The 24475-nt window shown below is 37.4% G+C and overlaps 1 protein-coding gene across 1 annotated transcript in view; it reads right to left on the reverse strand.

The window, feature by feature from the left end:
* Positions 1-24475, reverse strand: part of LOC311286473 (uncharacterized protein) — a gene marked incomplete at its 3' end in the record, with an annotated part of 38886 nt that overhangs the window by 8663 nt on the left and 5748 nt on the right. The window contains exons 7-9 of the mRNA XM_084402689.1: positions 15812-15844; positions 15588-15644; positions 14416-14552 (exon numbers count right to left, since the gene is read on the reverse strand). Of these exons, the coding sequence (XP_084258815.1) occupies positions 14416-14552; positions 15588-15644; positions 15812-15844 (227 nt within the window). The remainder of the gene's footprint in view (positions 1-14415; positions 14553-15587; positions 15645-15811; positions 15845-24475) is intronic.

Consider the following 24475-nt stretch of genomic DNA (forward strand, 5'->3'; position numbering starts at 1 on the left):
ACATTCAAACCAAAGCTGTGTTCTGGGATAAATGCGCTAGTGTATGTGCGTATCTTACATATGATGGTATTTTGACCATCTGAGAACTCGTGAAGAGCTTAAAAATGTGTAAAGGAGTCAAAACAGTGGCAGGAATCCCCCCGTCACACACACAAATGAAGATCTGCTGCTGCTCTGCAATGCCTGTACTGAACCGTGAAGGGCAACCGAGACTATGATGAGAAAACAACAGGTATGCTTGAGCATTCTGTGCTTTTTAAGGTCGCATCTTGTGGCATCACGTCCCGTTTTTTGGTTCATTTACATATCTTTGGTCCGTGTTGCATTCATATTTCATTCGAACTGCACTAAGAGTTCGTTTGGAAGTGGACCGAGACCCATCTATTCTTGTATTCATCATCCTAAAAAAAAATGTGCAAAACAATACAAAATGGAGTCTTCAAGCGGTGAGGATTATTTAGTTGTCCTCTCTCTTCTTAAAAAGAGGAAAATAAAGAGGAAATATTGGATCCATCCAATCCTGAGATTGCGTAAAGAGGAAGGAGAGTTTACTGCGGGATTATCCCGAGCGATTCTTCAGGATGTCAGTGGCTCAGTTTGATGCTTTGCTAGCGATACTGGAGCCACATATTTAAAAGGAAGACCACCAATTTCCGTGAACCAATTGATCCCTTGATTTTGGCCTTCGCTTGTACGGTGGCTCTGAATGGTCAAAACACCTCTCAAAATGCTTGCTACGGATGAGAAAAAGGCAGAAAATTGAACCCGATCCGAATTTCTTTATGATGGACAACAGTTTCGGGAGGCAGTGTGTAAACGTGTTTGACACAACGTGAGGTTGTATATTTTTTTAACGTGCAAAAATTTCAGACTCAGTTTCCAAGGACCTTTAGTCTCTGACAAATTCGTTTTACAGAAGAAACCAACGTGGACTGAGAAGCGCTGGCACCAGCATTGTACAACTTGTTTATCAGTTCACCAGACAAATCCATTTAATTCACAGCTTGATGGTCAGAGAGACTGAAAGTGGGACGAAAAGTTGCTTTGCTCGGCTCTTGAGGCTTGCTGCCAGAATCCCGGGAAGCCTCGAATGCGAACTGCTTCTTGATCCGTGTTGTCTACACGAGGAAGGTTTTCGTCTCTCACAGCAGGGCCACTTCTCTCGGTCAAAGGAGAGCGTTACAGCTGGAGCTGCCCTCCACTCTTTCAGACTCAACAAGAGAGAAGCCATACAGTGTACAAAACAGAAGGGTATGCCAAGAAATACAGCAATATTGGGGCAAGGCCTGAGCCAAAACACACTTGATTCTTCTTAGCGAACGGCACCCTAGGGTTCTGGCAAACGCCGTCAGGTGTGCTTGTGATTTGTTGAAGGATTTTTTTGCATTTGGTTCTGACGAGAGAATCGTGGTCCTCATCCCTCATGTTAGCCTGCAAGAATCTGGCAGGATTATATTCCCTGAAGATCGGCACACATTAATGTCAGAGCAATTCACAAGTCAAGTCAAGTCTCCTTCATTTATACAGTGCTTTAACAATATAGATCGTTTCACAGCATCTTTACAGTGATAACAGGAGATTACAGTAACAGAGATTGTTTAGGCTTTACAGCAGATCTAGAATAAAGTTATTGTCCAGATATAGTTAGTTTTGATTGATTCACTTCTGTTGTAAAGATCATTAGTTATTAACTTAGGGGCCGCTAACACACACCGTTCTCACAGAAAACCCTTAACGGCCGCTCATTTACACGGAAACAGTGTTTGGTGTTTGAGAACGCAAATCCTTGAAATAGGTTCTGAAAAAAATTATTCGTTGAAATTAATAAAAACATTTTATCATAAGTGGTTGCATTCAATTGATTTTATCTACATTTAAACAAATGCATTAAGTTGAACTCAACTTAATGCATTTGTTTAAATGTAGATAAAATCAATTGAATGCAACCACTTACGATACATTTTTTTAATTAATTTCAACGAATCATTTTTTTCAGTAAAGGTGCAAGTGTTGAAAAACAAGAACACCAAGAGCCAGATTTACTAACAGCTTGTGCCAGCGCAAACCGTCTTTTGGCGTTAAAAACCTACTGTCAGGATTTAATAAAGACACGCAGTGAAAAATTAGCGCTGAAAAGGCGTGGACTGAGTTATTTGTGCGGCTGATCTTTATTGCATATGCATTTGTAGGAGTTTCCCTTTCAGGCACAAAATTAAATGAATGTATTTAAATGAATCACACAAGGTGATTTACTAAGGTTTGCGCTCGTCAGTGTACTGGTGTTTGCGCCATTATTTACCGCCCCAAAAAAAGCACATCTTAAAGGATTAGTTCACATCAAAATGAACATTTCCTGATAATTTACTCACCCCAGTGCCATCCAAGATGTCTTTCTTTCTTCAGTGGAAAAGAAATTAAGTTTTTTGAGGAAACCATTTCAGGATTTTTCTCCACACAATGGACTTCAACGGCAACCAACTTGTTGAAGTCCAAATCAATGCAGTTTCAAAGGGCTCTGCACGATCCCAGTGGAGAAATAAGGGTCTAATCAAGCGAAACGATCGGTCATTAAAAAAATATATATATATACTGTATATATACTTTTTAACCACAAATGCTCGTCTTGTACCATCTCTGAGATGCGCCACGTATTACGTATTACCACTCCAATCGGCGCTGCTTTGGAATTGCGCTCTCACGCTAATTTGCCTTGTTTAGTAAATCTGCCCTCATGTGTGACCACCAGCGAGTCGTCACTTTCAGAGTCCTGCACAATAATGAGCCATAAAAACGCACCAATTTTGTCTGGCTTACGAAAGCGCAATCAAGCGATCCCCGATCCTATCACTCGATCAGCGCTTTGGCTGATTCTCCAGCTCTTGCCATCTTGGCTATGGTGAGAACTTGGAGCACACTCAAGTTTCCAGCCTTGCTATCAAAAAAGCTCGATGCGTGCGGTCTGTCTTTTTCCCTCAAGAGAGAATAGCTTTGTACTGTATGTTATTGAGACATGCTCTGATGGAAATGGGAGAAGCAGAGAAATCCATTAACCAGTTTTATACAATCCAGATAGCCGGAGAGAGACGTTAAGTTGTTAGCATATGTCGTGTGGTGAAACTGACAAGCACTGTGACTGTCCCGTTAAAAATGATGAATGCCTCCTGATTTTTAGGAGGAATGGATGATATTGCTTCATTTTAAAGGGATAGTTTACCCCAAAAATGAAAATTCTGTCATTGATTACTCACCCTCGTGTCGTTCCAAACCCGTAAGACTTTAGTTCATTTTTGGAACACAAATGAAAATCTTTTTGATGAAATCTGAGCGATTTCTGGTCCTCCATTGACAGCTAAGCAACTACAACTTTAAAGCTTCAAAAAGTGCGTAAAAATCATACATTTCGTAAAGATCATAAAACTAATCCATTTGAATTGAGCGGTTTAGTCCACGTTTTCTGAAGAGACTTGATCACTTTATATAATGAACATTTCGGCACGTTTGAGCTTTCGCAAAAACCAATGAGGTTCATTCTCGTGCGTCAAGCAGGTTCGGTTTAGCTTCGGTTTATGTTCGCTAATCAATGTTTTTATGTGAATAAAAGCCTAAATTAAATCTGTTCATCATATAAAATGATCGAGTCTCTTCAGAAAATTTGGACCACACCATTCAATTCATATGGATTAGTTTTACAAACTCTTTATGAACTTTTTGAAGCGTCAAAGTGGTAGTTGCGTAGCTGTCAATGGAGCGACGGAAATCGCTCAGATTTCATCAAAAAGATGAACGAAAGTCTTACGGGATTGAAACGACATGAGGAAGAGTAATTAATGACGGAATTTTAATTTCTGGGAATGAACATTGTGTCGTTATTGTATTCACCCTCAAGTTGTTCCAAACATGTATACCTTTTTATTCTGCAGGAAACAAAAGACGATAATTTTATGAATATCCAGTTGGGCGAATGAGTTCATACTATGGCAACCACAACCCAATTTTTAAGCGATGCTATAGTAAAATCGTGGTGGCTCTCCTGTGCATATCTGCTTTTCATACGCTTATTATTTGTTAGAGTCGCTGCATTTAATGGCGTTTTGCTTCCGGATCTCACGCTTGGAACGCCTGAGCTTGCAAACGCACACAGAAGTGCAATTGCAGGCACCATAATGTTGTTTGTGAAGTGTATTTGTGCATCTTTCTACACAATAAATGCACTTGCTTTGATTTGGTGACTTAATGAATGGCTTCCGGACATTTATAAGTCTGACTTGAGGGTCCAAATACTTTTTGGAGCCGCTGTATTTGTGTTTGTAAACATGTGGCCACAAAATCAGGGTCGTAATGTGTTTGTGTTTCATTACCCAAGCTCTTTTCTACCCACAGCGTGTGTGTGCGTGTGTGTGTGTGTGTGCGTGTGTGTGGTGGGTCAGTCTCGACCCCGATGTGGCTCTGGAATAGCTCATATTTAGGTTATCTCCGTTTCTTTCTGTAATCTCAAAGCTTCTATCTCTTCATTGTGCCACTGGTCTCTGTAGGCTTTCCCTCTGATTCTTTTGTCTCTCTCTCGATCCGGGATGAATTGGAATGATTGCATCTCTTTCTCTTTCATCATCACAGGGCTCAAAGATACGAGAAGTGCATCCTTCCACTGCGGTTCCTTCTGTTGTTTCTGTTCTGTTGCTGTCTGCGTTTTCATTTGACATGAACTTCTCTTCAAGACTTGAGAATAGTAGAGAATAGTCGTCAACCCAATGGATTCTTAACCTTTTGGTGCTCTTCGGTCACTTTTGACCGAAAAATGTTACGTTTTTTTTTTTTTTTTATATATAATTTTTTTCTTCATCGGAATGGTACGAAACTTAGTAAAGGTTTTGGCACTTGCTGTGTGTACACACACACACACATACACATACACACACACACACACACACACACACACACACACACACACACACACACACACACACACACACACACAATCATGGATATGATTCGAACAGGTTAAATGGTCCTAAAAAAAAAAAAAAAATCGTCACACTTATGCTCCTCGCTGTCAAAAATGAGCGCATTAGAAATTAATGGGAGACGAATTTCCTCTTGTGGAAGCGTTTGGTACTGCGGCCAAATAAAATCTTACTGAAAGCTCATTTTTTGAGATATCAACCTCAAATTTGGAACACAACTTGTTTAGATTTATGGCTTTGATTTTCCTGCAGTAAAACGTGTTTAAAAAATATATATATTTCATATAAAAACTGAATTTTTCATAACAATAAATGTAAAATTCTGTAACTTTTTAAAAGTTCACATTTTTAAAGTTTTTTCACTTCAGCAATAATCTGCCAAGTGTCATCTTTGAAAAGAGATCAAACTTCAGTCTGTCGCTCTTAAAGCGTTCAATATTTACCACAGTTTAATTTGGAAATTTAAGTTGGAAAAACAGGGCTATGCTCAAAATGTGAGTAAATATATTATAAATACAGCGTAAATATAATTTAAAATCCCCTAAAAACACAAAATATTAAATAAAATAAAAAATTATCAAACTAAAATATAGTACATTCATTCAACTGAAATAATAATAAAAAAATTCTGTAATTTTTGACCGACACACAAAGAGCACCAGAGGTTAATATATCAAGTGTTTAAGACATTAAGTTCCTTCTGTTGTTTCTGTTCTGTTCGTTTTCATTTGACATGAACTTCTCTCTTTAAGACTTGAGAATAGTAGAGAATAGTTGTCAACCCAATTTATTCTTAATATATCAAGTGTTTAAGACTGGTCAAAAGGAGACTTCCAGAGAAAGAGACATTGTAAATCTCACTTCAGAAGGGTACGATCTAAACTTCTGAATACGTACTGTCCAAAATGTACCTTTTCTTCCAAGAACAGTACAGCTGTGCATCTCTGCATCTGGACTCTGAACAGATGTTGGCGTGTCTCAACCTGTAAGAAAAGCCCCCAAGCCCCCTAGTGGACGCATGGGGGAAATGACTTTAATGTGTGGTAAACCCATCCATGCTTACAGCTAAATAAATGCTTTGCTAAGATCGGATGTTATTTCTCTGAAAAAGAAACCTGAAATGACAAACATGAGCTCTAGGCAGCTTCTGACTTATGATTCTGAAATACAAATCTGACATCTTGTGAAGGAGTCGTAACTCCTCTGGTCCACCTTAAGAGCCCGCAGGTCTGCTGTACTTCACAGTGGTCTATAGATGGCAGTGTGAGACCGTTCAAAAGGGCATTTTCATGGGACTTGTGGAGCTGAGGGGCGGGTCTTCATTTAAGGTGGACTGGAGAAGTTTGTAGACAAGCTTCTCAGAGTAAATTCATGTAAATACACTTAGTTGAGGTCAGTGTCATTGGTGAACAGGGCATCCTTGCACATCTTTAGGCATTTATGTGTGTTTTAAGAGGACAGTAATTCACAATGTGTGGCTGACATCGATGCATTACTGTGACCAAAACAACAAAGTTGTTAAAACTAAGAGAATATTTATGTATGTGTTTACTTGGCTAAACTTTGAACAAGTAAATCTGGCAAAATCTCCACTGAGGACACAATTAAAGGCTAAATGGATTTGATTCTTTAAGAATTATGATTATTTTTTTTTTATTTTTTTTTATGAAGCACCAAATTCTCAAGTCAAAAAAATGGTAACACTTTACAATAAGGTTCATTAGTTAACATTAGTTGTTCATTGTTTGATCATGTTAGTTCACAGTGCATTAACTAATGTTAACAAATACAACCTTTGATTTTAATAACATATTAGTAAATGTTGAAATTAATATGAACTAAGATTAATAATTGCTGAAGAAGTATTGTTCATGTTAACTACTGAACCTTATTGTAAAGTGTTACCAAAAAATGTGTGTGTTGAATGCAACAGTGATGTGAGTTCTGTGGTCCTTCTATGACTTTGTTTTGCGAGTAATGTGTATTTTTTTTCCCCGTCTACATTAATATTGTAAATCTGTGTACATGTGTGTGTGTTGTGTGTGTGTCAGGCTGTGTCCCGGCCCGGATCGTGCAGGCTGATACAGTAAAGTAGATTAGCGTTTCTCTCTCTGTGAGCGGCGACTTCCACCGCCAACAGATTAATGGTACATTAGCGTTACACCATCAGAGCCACTTACTGAAACACTCGAGTACATGAACACAGAAGCTTCTAGTCATCAAGAGTTCTCAGTGTTGCCACAGGGGGCGCTATCGAGGTCAGTAACACAAACTGGCCATAGAGTTGCCATTGGACATTAGAGGGGGGGTTGATTATGATTTGATTTTTCTAACTTTAGTTAGTGTGTAATGTTGCTGTTTGAGCATAAACAACATCTGCAAAGTTACGACGCTCAAAGTTCAGAGCAAAGGGAGATATTTGCTTTTAAAGAAATCGCTTTTTAAGGACTACAACAAACGGCTGGTAGAGACTACACCACATTCCTCCCGGGTTAGTGACATCACTAATCCTAAAATTTACATAAACCCCGCCCCCAGGAACATGATTTATAGATCATCAAGACAGAATATGCTAATTAATGATTAAAAGATAGTTAACTCCACATCAGCTTCATACATTTAAACATAAACAAAAAAGTTTTTTAAATTTTCATGACACAAGCTGTTGAAGCTCCGCCCCCCTGTGCCGGGAGCAGTAGCTCATTTGCATTTAAAAGGACAGACACAAAAACGGTGTGTTTTTGCTCTCCCTCAAAAAGAGACAATTTTAACATGCGATATAAAAATATCTGTGGGGTATTTTGAGCTAAAACTTCACACACACACTCTGGGGACATCAGAGACTTATTTTACATCTTGTGAAAAGGGCATTATACCACTGCTTTAAGGTTTTAACGGATAATGTTGGTTTTAGTATAAGAGTGAAGTGATTGTATTTAGATATGATGGCTTAATAGATATGGATATATGTGTATTTGTTTATTTTTTATTGTCATGAAAATGTCTAGTTAAAAATTCAAGGACCACAATGGGAATAAGTTAATGCAACTTTATTGTGTTATCTTTGACAAAGAAGTTTTGCTACTTTAATTGCAACTGTATCGCTACTTTTATGTCAAATAAACTCAACTCATCCCAGCTAACAAATATATGTATGTTCTCAGAACGTTGTTCTTATTAAGGTATTGAAAAGGTTATTTCTGAACGACCAGTTCTATTTTTTTTCTTGGTTGTGTGAATGTTAGAGAAAACATTAAGGGAATGTTGCATTTTATCATTCTGCAAACATTATGGGAACGTAATTTTTTTTAACAAGTGACATTTAAAGCCCCCCCCCGTGGTGAAAATCCAGCTTTTAATGTTGTTTATGTGTCTATGTGGTGTTTTTAATACGCTTTAAGACAAACCATGTGTAAATTCGTAAGTCGACACCATTGCTGAGTATTTCCTCCTTAAAACTGCAGTGAACCAAAGACAGTCTCAAACACACGCTTTGAAATCGCTGTTCTGAGTGAGCGGAGGCGGGGATCATTTGCATATTCATAGAACCGCGCATACTAAATGAGGCAAAGGTGTCGAGTTACATTCAAGATATTTTAAGGAAAAACAGCAGGGGAGTCTCAAGATAAGCTAGGTCATCCCGGTATATCTTTCTGTTGATATGAAAAATCGTGTAGATTTAGCTATATAGAGGGTGTATGATGTATACATTATGATGTTATGATGAGCTAATGCCTTTCTCCACTGACGTTCTGAGTTGTTCATAGTGTTTCTGAGGATAATGATTGTCAGAAGGCCGACTGAGGAGAACTGACCTGCGGAGAGCATGTTTCTGCTGTAACAGACCATCATGATTATGAGGTTAACGTGTCCTAGAAGGAGTGTGTAAGGTGCCGAGTGACGCATCTGGCAGAAGAACTGCAGTGTTTCACGGCTCAGTGGGTTATTACTGCATCATTCCTGCAGAGGAGATCTCAACAATGTCTCAAACTCTGCTCAAATATGCCAAAAGATGCCAAAGTCATTCGTTTTTTAACTCTATGCTCTTACAGTAAGAAAAATAGTGATTTATATATACTATATACATACACACACACACACACACACACATGTATTTGGGTGATTATTGAAAGTCCAGTTATTGATTCCAAGTGTGTTTGCACTCTAAGCTTTTATTGCTGGTGTTCTGTCACTGACAATCAAGGGTGTCTGTCTGTGGTTGTTTGCGGTCTCATTTAGAGAGTGTATTGGTCCATGTGTGTTTGTGTGACATTTACCCTCTGACCCCTGCTGAGTTAGAGGTCGTGTCCGTGGAAACCATGCTGTGTGTCTGGAGCCGGTCGTCAGGGACTGTGTGATTATAGAGGGAAACGCGGCAACAGTAACTAGGAAGAAAAACAGTGAGACCGGCTGATTCACCTCGATGCACAGGATCACACACTCCATGACTAAACACACACACACACACACACACACACACACACACACACACACACACACACACACACACACACACACACACACACACACACACACACGGGTTTATGTGTATTACAAGGACACTTGAGCCCAAACAAGTTTTTTGCTGTATTAGGGGGACACCCCTTTCCACTTGCTCTACAGAGTTGTGGTGCACATCAAAAAAATTAGTTTGAGCCACACAACACAGATTTCACTTCAGAATTTGTTTACACTCAACACAAGTGAAAATGTAACAACCTGACAAAATACACAATTATGAGGGACATATTATAATTACATGCAAGCCCCGCCCATGACACAAAATATTATAAGGACAGTAGCTATAACACACACACACACATGCCATTATTGTGTATTAAAGGGACACACATGTATTAATAGGACATATCTAAACATACACAAAATAAAGGCATTGAGTATTAAAATGACATCACTGACAAGAACTAACTAGCACTATGAGCACCATTCTCTCTGGAACACTGGATATTGTTGCACCCATTAGATTAAAAAAGGTCAGAGAGAAAATTAAAGCACCGTGGTACAACAATACTACGCGTGTTCTAAAGAGAGAAACCCGTATTTTAGAGCGTAAATGGAAACAAACTAATTTAGAGGTCTTTAGAATCGCATGGAAAGACAGTATGTCACGTTATAAAAAGGCCCTAAAAGCAGCCAGGGCTGAGCACCTCCGCAAACTAATAGAAAATAACCAAAATAATCCAAGGTTTTTATTTAACACCGTGGCTAGACTAACAAATAAACAGACGTCACCTGAACAAAATATTCCGTTACAGTTTAGTAGTAATGATTTTATGAAGTTCTTCACTGAGAAAATAGAAAGCATCAGAACCACAATTGTAAACGTTCAATCTTCAGTTGCGCCTTATAATTCAGCCTCAATTATCACCCCGCAAGAACAATTACAGTGCTTTACAACTATAGAACAAAAAGAGTTAAATAAACGTATCACTTCATCTAAAACAACAACATGTTTATTAGATCCTATACCAACTAAACTACTGAAAGAAGTGTTACCTGTAGTGGAAGAGCCTCTCCTCAATATTATTAACTTGTCTTTATCTTTAGGTCATGTTCCAAAAACATTTAAACTGGCAGTTATAAAACCACTCATTTCAAATCTTCCATTTATGTCTAAAATACTAGAAAAAGTGGTGTCTGCTCAACTGGGCTCTTTCTTGCAAGAAAATGACACCTATGAAAAGTTTCAGTCTGGGTTCAGGCCATATCATAGCACTGAAACTGCGCTTGTTAAAATCACAAATGATTTACTTTTAGCTTCTGACCAAGGCTGTATCTCAATACTAGTTTTACTTGATCTTAGTGCTGCGTTCGACACTATAGATCACACAATACTCTTAGATCGACTACAAAATTATACTGGTGTTTAAAGACAAGCATTAAGCTGGTTTAGATCATACTTATCTGACCGCTACCATTTTGTCTATTTAAATGGAGAAAAATCGATCATAACTCCAGTAAACTATGGAGTGCCGCAGGGATCTGTGTTAGGCCCTCTATTATTCTCAGTATATATGATGCCACTTGGAAATATTATAAGGAAACATGGAATTAGTTTCCATTGTTATGCTGATGACACTCAAATCTGTATTTCATCATGGCCGGATGAAAACGCTAAATTATCCAAATTGACAGAGTGTGTTAAAGATATAAAAGATTGGATGATGCGTAATTTTCTTTTATTAAATCCAGACAAGACAGAGGTACTACTTATCGGTTCAAAAAACCGCCCACAAAACCTCTCGCAATACAACTTTAATATAGTAGGATGTCCTGTTACTTTATCCTCTACAGTAAAAGACCTGGGTGTTATACTCGATTCCAACCTGTCTTTTGAAAATCATATTTCATATGTTACAAAAACAGCCTTCTTCCACCTTAGAAACATTGCTAAGCTACGTAATATGCTATCAGTTTCTGATGCAGAAAAGTTAGTTCATGCGTTCATGACCTCGAGACTAGATTACTGTAATGCTTTATTAGCTGGTTGTCCTGCATCCTCAATAAACAAGCTACAGTTAGTCCAAAATGCCGCCGCTAGAGTTCTTACTAGATCAAGAAAATATGATCATATAACACCGATTTTATCATCACTGCATTGGTTACCTATAAAGTCCCGTATTAATTACAAGGTATTGCTACTGAATTATAAAGCCCTAAACGGCTTAGCTCCAGTCTATTTAACGGATCTTCTATCGCCCTATAATCCATCGCGCTCTTTAAGATCACTAAATTCAAGGCGTTTGGTCATACCTAGGATATCCAGAACCACCAAAGGAGGGAGAGCATTTTCACATTTAGCTCCAAAACTCTGGAATAGCCTTCCTGATACTGTTCGTTGCTCAGACTCGCTCTCCCAGTTTAAAACTAGATTAAAGACGCATCTTTTCGGCCAGGCATTCATATAATATTTTTAATCTTACAGTTCAAACTACAATCCGGCCTCTAGTTCATAAATGCCAGAGGAGAACTGGCCCCCGACTGAGCCTGGGTTCTCCCAAGGTTTTTTTTCTCCATTAGGTCACTTGGAGTTTTTCGGTTCCTTGCCACTGTTGCCTTTGGCTTGCTCAGTTGGGGATATTTTGGGGATATTTAATTTTATTTTATCAATCAATAAATTCCACTAGAAACAAACCTTGTTGTATTATTTTAATTTAATACTGTGAAGCTGCTTTGATACAATCTGTATTGTGAAAAGCACCATATAAATATACTTGACTTGACTTGACCTGAGGACAAATGGCTTAGCACTTCAATATATTTGTGAACCCTTATGAGACTACTGTCAGTCAAACCTTCTGGTCACAAAGTTCTGGTCTGTTAATAATGCCCTGAATATCCCATACACAAAATAAATATATTTGAAATATATTTTCAGTATATATTTTGGAATATATGTAAATATTTGAAATTGGCCCAATAAATATATTTCACACTTAACATCATATATTTTTGTTATATTTCAGAATATATTTCAATGTATTTTTTTCTGTATGGGTCCCCAAAAGTGTAAAAATATATGTGGCATATATTCCAAATACATTCAAATATATTCTGAAATATAACAAAAATATATGATTTTAAGTGTGAAATATATTTATTGGGCCAATTTCAAATATTTGCATATATTCCAAAATATATACTGAAAATATATTTCAAATATATTTATTTTGTGTATGGGATCTTCGCTCCTAAACTTTGAAAGCCACCACAGCCCTGTTCAGAATTTAGACACACTTGATCAGTTTAAGTTTACAAACTCATCTCTTTAACTAAGCATACACATAATTCAATGCAAAAACAATTTAATGCTGCAATAATTAGCTCAATCAGAATCAAGAGTAATTGTTTTTCTGTTCATCTTTTACACTAAGTGTGAATGTGTGAGCTTTTTGTCTTCCAATATCCTTGGACAACCAAGCCATATATTTTTATATGCACCCCCAGGAACACCTTTAATGGAAAACTTAAAAACACAAACACAAATGTGAAAATGTTGTGTATTATTAGGACAAAAGTGATTTATGGGGACAGACGGTTTAACACAAACACAAACGTGAAAATGTTGTGTATTATTAGGACAAAAGTGATCTATGAGGACAGACGGTTTAACACAAACACAAACGTGAAAATGTTGTGTATTATTAGGACAAAAGTGATCTATGAGGACAGACGGTTTAACACAAACACAAATGTGAAAATGTTGTGTATTATTAGGACAAAAGTGATCTATGAGGACAGACGGTTTAACACAAACACAAATGTGAAAATGTTGTGTATTATTAGGACAAAAGTGATCTATGAGGACAGACGGTTTAACACAAACACAAATGTGAAAATGTTGTGTATTATTAGGACAAAAGTGATCTATGGGGACAGACGGTTTAACACAAACACAAATGTGAAAATGTTGTGTATTATTAGGACAAAAGTGATCTATGAGGACAGACGGTTTAACACAAACACAAATGTGAAAATGTTGTGTATTATTAGGACAAAAGTGATCTATGAGGACAGACGGTTTAACACAAACACAAACGTGAAAATGTTGTGTATTATAAGGACAAAAGTGATCTATGAGGACAGACGGTTTAACACAAACACAAACGTGAAAATGTTGTGTATTATAAGGACAAAAGTGATCTATGAGGACAGACGGTTTAACACAAACACAAACGTGAAAATGTTGTGTATTATTAGGACAAAAGTGATCTATGAGGACAGACGGTTTAACACAAACACAAACGTGAAAATGTTGTGTATTATTAGGACAAAAGTGATCTATGAGGACAGACGGTTTAACACAAACACAAATGTGAAAATGTTGTGTATTATTAGGACAAAAGTGATCTATGAGGACAGACGGTTTAACACAAACACAAATGTGAAAATGTTGTGTATTATTAGGACAAAAGTGATCTATGAGGACAGACGGTTTAACACAAACACAAACGTGAAAATGTTGTGTATTATAAGGACAAAAGTGATCTATGAGGACAGACGGTTTAACACAAACACAAACGTGAAAATGTTGTGTATTATTAGGACAAAAGTGATTTATGGGGACAAACGATTTAACAAAGTAAAGGCAACATTCTCATGCTGAAACTGGTAACACAAGGCTTATCCAGGTACTGCGAGTCAATAGGCCATTTGTTATATATAATAATAATATATTATATATAACAAATAATTATATATGTGAGAACATAAAACAGTACAACAAGTATGGAAACAAGAAGCAAAGTTTAATGTGTGCTTTTTCAAATACAAAAATAAAGCACTTAGGTAAAGCACTTTACCATTTACCTTTGATAAACTTAATAATGAACAAAGCATATTATATCATATCACTAAACAATGTATAACCTTGCCCATACATATAAAACCAAAACAAATTAACAACGCCATCAAAACACTAAATGTTTTGTGCCTGTCTCTTTCTCTTGTGTTTTCCCTGTGTAATATGGTTTTTAAAGTGTCTCATTACTGCTGCGATTTCAGTTGGAGACCATTGCTGTTTTTGTTTCCTTCTGGCATCCTTATTTTCAGCAGGTTTTTCAGGAAAGACTACAAAAGAGAAAAACAGATTCCTAGGATAAACACAATGATGACTAGATCTCATCTTCCTATTCTTCCAACCAGTCTAATAATTATCTTTAGTCTAGCCCATAGATATATATAACTAGATGCCGCCTTCAAGCGCTCCAGGCACGTAGATGTGTCCGCCATCTTGGAACGCTCCACATGTCAGCTGCTGCTGACGTCACTTACTGTTTGGTAAATATGCCACAACACTGTGCAGTAAAAACCATCGCGATATAAATACCCCCCAAAAATGGTATAACCTTTCACAGGTAAGTAAAAATCTTAACGTCAACCAAAAATATTTAAAAGGGCTTTTACCACTATTTTCATTATCTTATGTGTAAAATTATTTAACATCAAAGACAACCTTAATCATATGAAAATCATGTGCTTTAACTCTACGGCAGATGTAGACGATTATACACGTATATAGCTGCCCCTGCAGACTCATTCAGCTCGCTCTGTGCGCAGCCCTGCTTGGCGTGGTTGCCAGATCTCTGTAACATTACATAGTATAACTTCCCTATCCTCAACACAATAACCTTACATTTACATTTACATTTATTCATTTAGCTGACGCTTTTATCCAAAGCGACTTACAATTGCTATATGTCAGAGGTCGCACGCCTCTGGAGCAACTAGGGGTTAAGTGTCTTGCTCAGGGACACATTGGTGTCTCACAGTGGATTCGAACCCGGGTCTCTCACACCAAAGGCATGTGTCTTATCCATTGCGCCACACCACCCCTTACATTCATAATTAAATTTTTTTATTACGTTTAAGACAGCTGGCGAAAAAAATTCTTTAACCTTTAAACCGCAGAAGAATAATACACTGCAATAGTTTAAAAGTAGTGTTTAGTGGGATATCGTGGACTTGGCATACCCAACCGCTTTGACCGTTCCAATATGGCGGATGACCTACGTATAGCGGCTCATAGAAACAGATGCTAAGGCGGCTTGATCTTCACGATTGTCTAATAAAGTGTTCATTGTGCATTTTTGTTTGTTTTTTTACCAGTTTGTTCATGCTCTTCCCAACTGCTGCACTTCTTTTTACTTTTTTGGTAAACTGCTTAAAAACAAAACAGAAACACGTGTACTATTTAAATCAATCAAGCAAATGCAAAAAGTGATCCAGACCAAAATCTAGATTATATATGCCACTGATTTTTAGCTTCGACTAACATTTAATATATCCTTAAAATGGATTAGTAGTTAAAAACTTCCGTCTTGTCTTACCTGTAGATGGGCTTTCTAAGGCAGAGTCATCATCTATGAAAGGAATGATAAAATACAGTAACATACAGTAGGCACTGCTTGGTCTACATGAACTGAATCAAACCTTGCTAAACATGCTAGTTAAATGCGATAGATGCCCATACCATCTGAGGTGCCTGGAAGATCCTCGACAGGTCGCCTAACTCGCTTTAGTGCGGTGGTATGAATAATATAGTTTACTATTAAGGTTTTGGTGTCACATGTTTATTTATATACACAAGCATAAACTAGAGTAAACACCATGATGACTAGATCTCATCTCCCTATTCTTTCAACCAGTCTAATAATTATCTTTGGTCTAGCCTTGTTTGAATGATTGCTAGTCTTGCCTAAAGTGTTGAGTGGCTGTTTTGGCCTGCTTGTTTTTATTAGCGAAGCAGGTATGTACAGTGGGGCAAAAAGTATTTAGTCAGCCACCAATTGTGCAAGTTCTCCCACTTAAAAAGATGAGAGAGGCCTGTAATTTTCATCATAGGTACACTTCAACTATGAGAGACAAAATGAGAAAAAAAATTGTAGGATTTTTAATTAATTTATTTGCAAATTATGGTGGAAAATAAGTATTTGGTCAATTACAAAAGTTTATCTCAATACTTTGTTATATACCCTTTGTTGACAATGACAGAGTTCAAACGTTTTCTGTAAGTCTTCACAAGGTTTTCACAAGTCAAGTCAGTCATCCTCATTTATATAGCGCTTTTAACAATGTAGATTGTTTCAAAGCAGCTTTACAGATAAGCGTATAATTTAAGGTAACAGAGATTGTTTTAGCTTTATAGCGGTTCTTTAATAAAGTTATCTTCCAGCTAAAGTTAGTTTTGATTGATTCGCTTCCGTCACAAGGATCATTTGTTATTAAATTAGGGGCCGCTAAGACGACACCATTCTCTCTACACAAACTTTAAACGCGAACCTGTGAGAAACGCTGATGGCGTTCAGATGCGCATTAAGAATGGGTTCTATAGTTATGTGCATTTGAATATATGTGCGCAGGTTTGGAATTCCCCACAAACCAAGCCTAAACAAAGTACTGGTGTTTCCTTATAATTTTAATACAGAATTTTATTTTATCACTTCGGGGTAGATACGCAAATTGAGTTTCCCGACGACGCTTTATCTGTATAGTGGTAAAGGGATCCTCCATAGGGATAGACTAGTTGGCACTTCAGCACTGCGTTGTCATCGGGTCCAGTGCAGGTCCTTCATCAGATCATTTTTTATATCTGCTATGCATTCCGTTAATTTTGTGAATTGGTAAGTTTCGTCAGGGCGTGAAGAAATATAGAGCTGAGTATCGTCGGCATAACAGTGAAAGCTAATGCCATGTTTCCTAATGATATCTCCCAAGGGTAGCATGTACAGAGTGAACAGCAGCGGTCCAAGTACTGAGCCTTGTGGTACGCCATACTGAACTTGTGATCGATGAGACATCTCTTCATTTACTGCTACAAACTGATAACGGTCAGATAAGTATGACTTAAACCATACTAATGCAATTCCACTAATGCCAATATAATAGTGTTGGGCGATATGCTCCATTTTAATATCTTCCTATCGTCAGCCTGTGAGATTGGCGATACACGATATTATCGTGAGGGGGGTGGGGCCTACTTATTTGATTATTAACTTGCTTATTTACTCATCAATTTGCTTGTTTTTTTACTTCGTTTTATATATGAGAATCTTTTTCTAATTTGCTAGCAAAGGTGGAGTGTTTATTAATAGGCTAAATCAGATTATTTCCCGGTATAGTGAGGTAAAAAAAGATCCTAATCTTCCTTGTATCTAAATCCAACATGTCAGCGGGAAATGGACACACATTATCCTCTCATGCCGTTACAGATGCAGCATTTTGACTGTACTTCTGCACGAGATGAGAACACGTTTTAATAATTTCTTGAGTCAAGAAAGAGTCAGAGTCTGCGATATATGTCCTCCTACCAGTGCTCTCTCTGTCTGGATGCTCTTCACATATGCGCAACGCACTTCAATAAGCCCAAATAACGCAGCTTAAACCTATGACTTGACTCTGATAAAGGAAAACGGGTTAATGCGTTTACATGGCCACATGCATTGTCAGTTTATTCAGCATAATCGTTTATTCAACTGATGTCGTTTATTCATACATAACCTTTTGTGAGGATATGATTGTGCCTACACGTAAATTTAAGGTTTTCTCTAATACTAAACCATGGATGACAAAATCAGTCAAATCAAGTTTGCGGAACAAGCAATTAGCCTATAGGCAGGGGGATAGATTAGAGAGGGTAACAGCGAGGAAGGAGGTTAGAACAGAGATCTTTAAAGCTAAACAAGCATATAAAGTTAAGTTAGAAAAAAACTTGGCAGATAACAACTTAGGTTCAGCTTGGTCGGGTATGAAGAAAATTGCGGGTATACAGCATAATGTAAATAAGAGTACTGTGTGTATTGACGGTTTTAGATCAAATGATTACTTTTCAAATGTTCTTAAAGGAGTCATAACCTAGTATTACATTGGATACCTACTGCTGTATTATAGTCTTTCAGGCCCTTCTAAAAAAGAAAAGTGGAAAAAAAAAATCAACACAGACCTACTTTTACCCTTATTTCTGAAGGCATTATTGTCTCGCGAGATCAATGCGATGTTTTGGCTGTCGTGGACGCTCATTTTAATAATGCAAATGAGGGGCGCGTTGATTGGTTGAAGGAAGGAGGGGGGTTGACACGCAGGTAACTTCAGCATCATTATTCATTACAAACTGACATCATGGCGCAAGTGGTGAATGAACCCGACGGGATTCAACCCTACATGTTTGAGCCGGACTCTGAACCAGAGCTGGAAAGGGAAGATGTAGAGTTGTTGGATGGACGTCTACATCAAGATGTCTCTGAATGGTAAAGACAATCATTTTGACTGAGACATACATTAACATCGGTAACGAGCTAAAACGTTTGTTGCTATTTTCTCCCACATAGGTTTACCTTTTATTTAATGTCGATTACATTAACGGAGATGTAGTCTACTTATTTGATCAGCTTACAGTGGTTATTGAGATGAGACGTTTACTATCATGTGGTGTTTTTGCCTTGTTTCACGTTATTTAGACATTCAAGGTTTAGCGCACACACATAACGATACGCCAGTTGAAAGGGTTGTTGGGACAGCGTCATTAAAAATTAATTTCATCCACTGGTCCCTGATAGTTTCGTCCGATTTTGGGAGATAAAACACATTTACATGTTTTTTATGGCAATCAACCACAGAGCAAGTCCGGTGTGCATCTTTCTCGACTGAACTGAATATGAGGGGGAGAGGGGAAGGCTTCCTGCTGCGGTGTCCATATATGGTATATCCTACTACCTCATGACATCAAGACGGAGCTGAAATCAAAATCTCGTATTTGAGTGGGCGTGCACGCGCGCTGGTTTATTTACCCTGAGGTAAACAAACGCTTCACTTTTAAATATCGGCTTCCCGGCCAGTGTATAATCGTCAGTCGATCATAACATACATTGATTCTCGTGGAAAAGTGAAAATTGCAGGTTATGACTCCTTTAATATGTTTTATTCTAGGTTTGAGAGTTTTGATTTTAAAAATGAGGTAGAAGAACTAAGATGCCTGTGTAATGATGATTCCCATATGGTCTTAGAACAGGCAGCAGTGGAGAAATTTTTTCTCTCCACTAAGGAGAACAAGAGTCCGGGTCCAGACCATATAGGTGGGAGAATTTTAAAGCACTAAGCGAAGCAACTAACTTTAATATTTTCTGATATTTTTAATTAGTCACTACGGGTACAAAAAGTACCTAACCTGTGGAAAAAGTCTATTATTATTCCTGTTCCCAAATGCAACAAGCCTAAAGTGTTAAATGACCTGAGACCAGTTGCCCTCACCTCTTTAGTGATGAAATCATTCGAGAAATTAGTAAAATCTGAGCTTTTAAGTAAGACTGGATAAGTCCTCGATCCTTTGCAATTTGCATACAGAGCAAATAGAAGTGTTGAAGATGCTTCACTTATGTTATTAAATTTACTGACTAAGCATCTAGAGGGGAAAAATACTCACGCAAGATTGTTGTTCATTGACTTCGCGTCTGCTTTTAACACTATTCAACCCCACATATTAGCTAGGAGACTGTTAGAATATTTTAAGTTGAACCACAATTTAGTGGGATGGTTACTAGATTTTTTAACCAATAGAACGCAGAGGGTAAAAGTAAATGGTAGCTTTTCTGATGTACTAAGTTTATCCACAGGATCTCCACAAGGCTGTGTTCTTTCGCCCTTATTATACATTCTATACACCAACATTTGTCAAAGCTCACACGAAAATAGGATATTTATCAAGTTTGCTGACGATACAGTGATAGTGAGCCTGCTACAGGGGGATGAGTCTGGCCATGGTCCAGTTGTAGAGGATTTTGTAACCTGGTGCGATGATTCCTATCTAGAATTAAATATTACTAAAACGAAGGATATGATTATTGATTTTAGAACACGCCCTGTTAATCATGTCACTACGATTATTAAAGGGGAGGCTGTGGATCAGGTAGAGAATTTTAAATATCTTGGTATAGTTATAGATTCTAAATTGTCATTCGAGCTGAATAGCGAAATGGTATGTAAAAAGGGTCACCAAAGTTTGAGTTGCCTTAGGAAACTTGCAAAATTTCACATTGATAGACGCATGTTGACATTATTTTATTCTGCTTTTATTGAATCAGTTCTGTCATTCTCCATTGGGGTGTGGTATGGAAGCCTGTCAGTAAAGAACAAAAACTCTTTAAACCAAATTGTAAGGTGGGCGAGTAGAAAATCAAAGGAATTTAGGATGTATTTATAAAAAACAGCTGCATCGGAAAGCAAGTACTGTCTTGAGTGATCTGTCGCATCCCTTATGTATTGATTTTAAGTTACTTCCGTCTGGTCGCCGGTTTGCAGCCTCAAGATGGAAAACAAGACGGTACAGGAATACTTTTGTCCCAGCCGCAATTGAAGTTTTAAATAATATTAGTACGAGAGAAGTTTTAGGATTTGTAAATTAATATGGATAGCAAAGATTTATGTGTTGCGGTGCAGTTTGTCATGATGATTACTTGTAAATTTGTATGTGTATTAGTTATATGTAGTTATGTCTATTATGTGTGGACAACTGAATTCTTTTTTACTGCATAACAAATTTACCTACGGGTATGAAATAAAACTACCTACCTACCTACCTAATCGAGTTAATAACATGCATGTAAACGCGCTCATTCCCTGAAAATGAAAGCAGAAACGGACTGAGCTTTCGCTGCATTAATGGCGCGTTCTCTCAGAGATGACAGTGGATATAGCGGTATAGCAAATATCTTAATTTACTGGCTTAATATTTCTCTTGTGGACTTACATTATTGACAGTGAAAAAATTAGAAGAATATTTCTTATTAAACAAGTGTTTGAAGTTGCTTGTGATTTTCACAGATGGCAGAGTTGTGCTACGTTCGTGAACTAAAGACTTTTATTAGGCCTATTTAATTTTATTGATATTATCATTAATATTTTGTAATTGTATTGTTTTTAGTGTTATTGGTGTCATTAAATGGTTTGTTAATGTGCTATGGAAACAAAATACTGATGAACAAAGATGCCGTCTTCATCTTGGCTCTGTATAAGAATGATGCGTCTGTTAAGACAAGCACTCTTGACAATTTGTGAATGGATAACCTTGCATTTAAATTTTGTTGTGGGATGTAGTTTTTTAGTCTGTTTTAAAAACATTTTCTTTGAGGAGTCCTCATACACGCGTGTCGGTGTTGTCGCAAGTGTGGTTATGTGGTGATGCCGTTATGAATTTAGGCAAGGCAAATATAATTGTAGTTCCTAATTAATTTAATAACAATACTAGCTTAATAATAATAATAATAATTATTTAAAACATTAATGGGAAAACGAGCCAATTATCGCATTGATATCGTCAAAGGCATCTGCCAGCAGCGATATCTCTGACTATCGTCGATACACGATTCTATCGTCTATCGGCACAACCCTACAATATAATTTTCGAGTCTATTTAAAAGAATGTTGTGGTCAATGGTGTCAAATGCAGCACTAAGATCGAGTAACACTAATAGAGAGATACAACCACGATCGGATGATAAGAGCAAATCATTTGTGACTCTAACGAGAGCAGTCTCAGTACTATGGTACGGTCTAAATCCTGACTGGAAATCCTCGCAGATATCATTTCTTTCAAGAAAGGAACACAGTTGTGAGGATACTGCCTTTTCTAATATCTTTGACAGAAAGGGTAGATTTGAGATCGGCCTGTAATTGACTAATTCTGTAGGATCAAGTTGCGGTTTTTTAACAAGCGGTTTAATCATAGCCAGCTTATAAGTTTTCGGTACATATCCTAGAGACAAAGACGAATTAATGATATTAAGAAGAGGATCTAGGACCTCTGGAAGCATCTCTTTCAGTAGCTTAGTCGGTATAGGGTCTAACATACATGTTGTCGATTTAGATGATTTAACGAGTTTAGTAAATTCTTCCTCTCCTATAGCAACGAATGAATCAAATTTTTCCTCAGGGAGACTACAATGCACTGCCTGATGCGATACTGTAGTGGACGGTTGCATAGTTATAATTTTATCCCTGATATTATCAATCTTATAAGTGAAGAAGTTCATAAAGTCATTACTGCTGTGTTGCTTGGAAACTTCTGTGGTTGAAGATTTATTTTTCATTAGTTTAGCCACCGTTTCAAATAAATACCTAGGATTATGTTTATTTTCTTCTAATAGGGTTGAAAAATAAGCAGATCTAGCAGCTTTTAAAGCCTCTCTGTGTGCAGTCGAGCTCTCCTTCCATGAAATGCGAAATACCTCTAGTTTTGTTTTCTTCCAGTTGCGCTCCATTTTTCTGGCTGCTCTCTTAAGGGCCCGAGTGTGCTCGTTGTACCACGGCGTTGGACTATTTTCTTTAATCTTCTTTAAGCGCAAAGGAGCAACTGTGTCTAAAGTGCTGGAAAAGAGAGAGTTAAAAGTTTCTGTTGCAATATCAAGTAACAATCAGGAAGATTATTAATAAAGCAATCTTTAGTAGCAGAAGTGATAGGTCTAACATATTTGTAACACGGAGTCGGCTTTGCAGCCTTGGCTAAATGTAATTTACACGAGACTAGATAATGATCTGAGATGTCATCGCTCTGCTGCAGAATTTCAACGGCATCAACATCTATTCCATGTGATAATATTAGATCTAGAGTATGATTACGACGATGAGTAGGTCCTGACACGTGTTGTCTAACTCCAATTGAGTTTACAATGTCCTTAATTGCCAAACCCAATGCATCTTTTTCATTATCGATGTGTATATTAAAATCACCAACAATTAGTACTTTATCTGCAGCCAATACTAACTCTGATAGAAAGTCTGCAAATTCTTTGATAAAGTCTGTATGGTGCCCTGGTGGCCTGTATACAGTAGCCAGCACAAATCTCAAACGTGATTTATCAGTTATACTATATATTTTTACATTAAGCACTAACACTTCAAAAGAATTATATTCGAAACTTGATTTCTTAGTGGTTTTGAAAATATTACTATAAATTACAGCAACACCTCCCCCTTTGCGTTTAAGACGAGGTTCATGTTTATAACAGTAATCTTGCGGGGTGGACTCATTTAAAGTAATGTAATCGCTTGGTTTTAGCCAGGTTTCTGTCAAACACAGCACATCTAGGTTATTATCTGAAATCATATCATTAACAATGAGTGCTTTTGAAGTAAGTGATCGAATATTCAGCAACCCAAGCTTTAGCATTTGCTCATCTGTATTATAGCTGTTTTTTATTTGTTGAACATCAATTAAATTTTTAACCTTAGATAGGTTTAAACATTTTTGGGATTTCCAAAATCGGGGAACAGACACAGTCTCTATACGATGATAGCTAGGTAAAAGAGGCTCTATGTGATGGGATTTATCTGACCTTGGTGACGCGAGGCCGCTAGCAGACGGTCGGTTTAGCCAGTCTGTCTGCTTCCTGACCTGAGCCCCAGATTGTCATGTTTGAGCTCTAAGACTATGAGCCATATTACTAGATAGAAGAGCAGCACCATCCCAGGAGGGATGAATACCATCTCTTTTCAACAGGTCAGGTTTGCCCCAAAAACTTTTCCAATTGTCTATGAATTCTATATTATTACACGGACACCACTCAGACGAGTGGAGGACAGAGGAGCCTCTTGAAAAAGTTACAGGTCTGTGAGAGCCAGAAATCTTGCTTGTTTGTCGGTGACCAAATACTTATTTTCCACCATAATTTGCAAATAAATTCATTAAAAATCCTACAATGTGATTTTCTGGATTTTTTTTTCTCATTTTGCCTCTCATAGTTGAAGTGTACCTATGATTACAGGCCTCTCTCATCTTTTTAAGTGGGAGAACTTCACAATTGGTGGCTGACTAAATACTTTTTTGCCCCACTGTAGGCAGATTTTAACATTCTTGTAAGATTAATGTTTAATTGCTTTCCCACCTTGGGATACTAATAATATATGTATACACACCGATCAGGTATAACATTATGACCCCCTTCTAATTTTATGTTGGTCCCACTTTTGCAGCCCCATTGGCAAAAAATTGTGATACACTGAAT

This window comes from Rutilus rutilus, assembly GCF_951802725.1.
Source record: "Rutilus rutilus genome assembly, chromosome: 2".
Lineage (NCBI taxonomy): Eukaryota > Metazoa > Chordata > Actinopteri > Cypriniformes > Leuciscidae > Rutilus > Rutilus rutilus.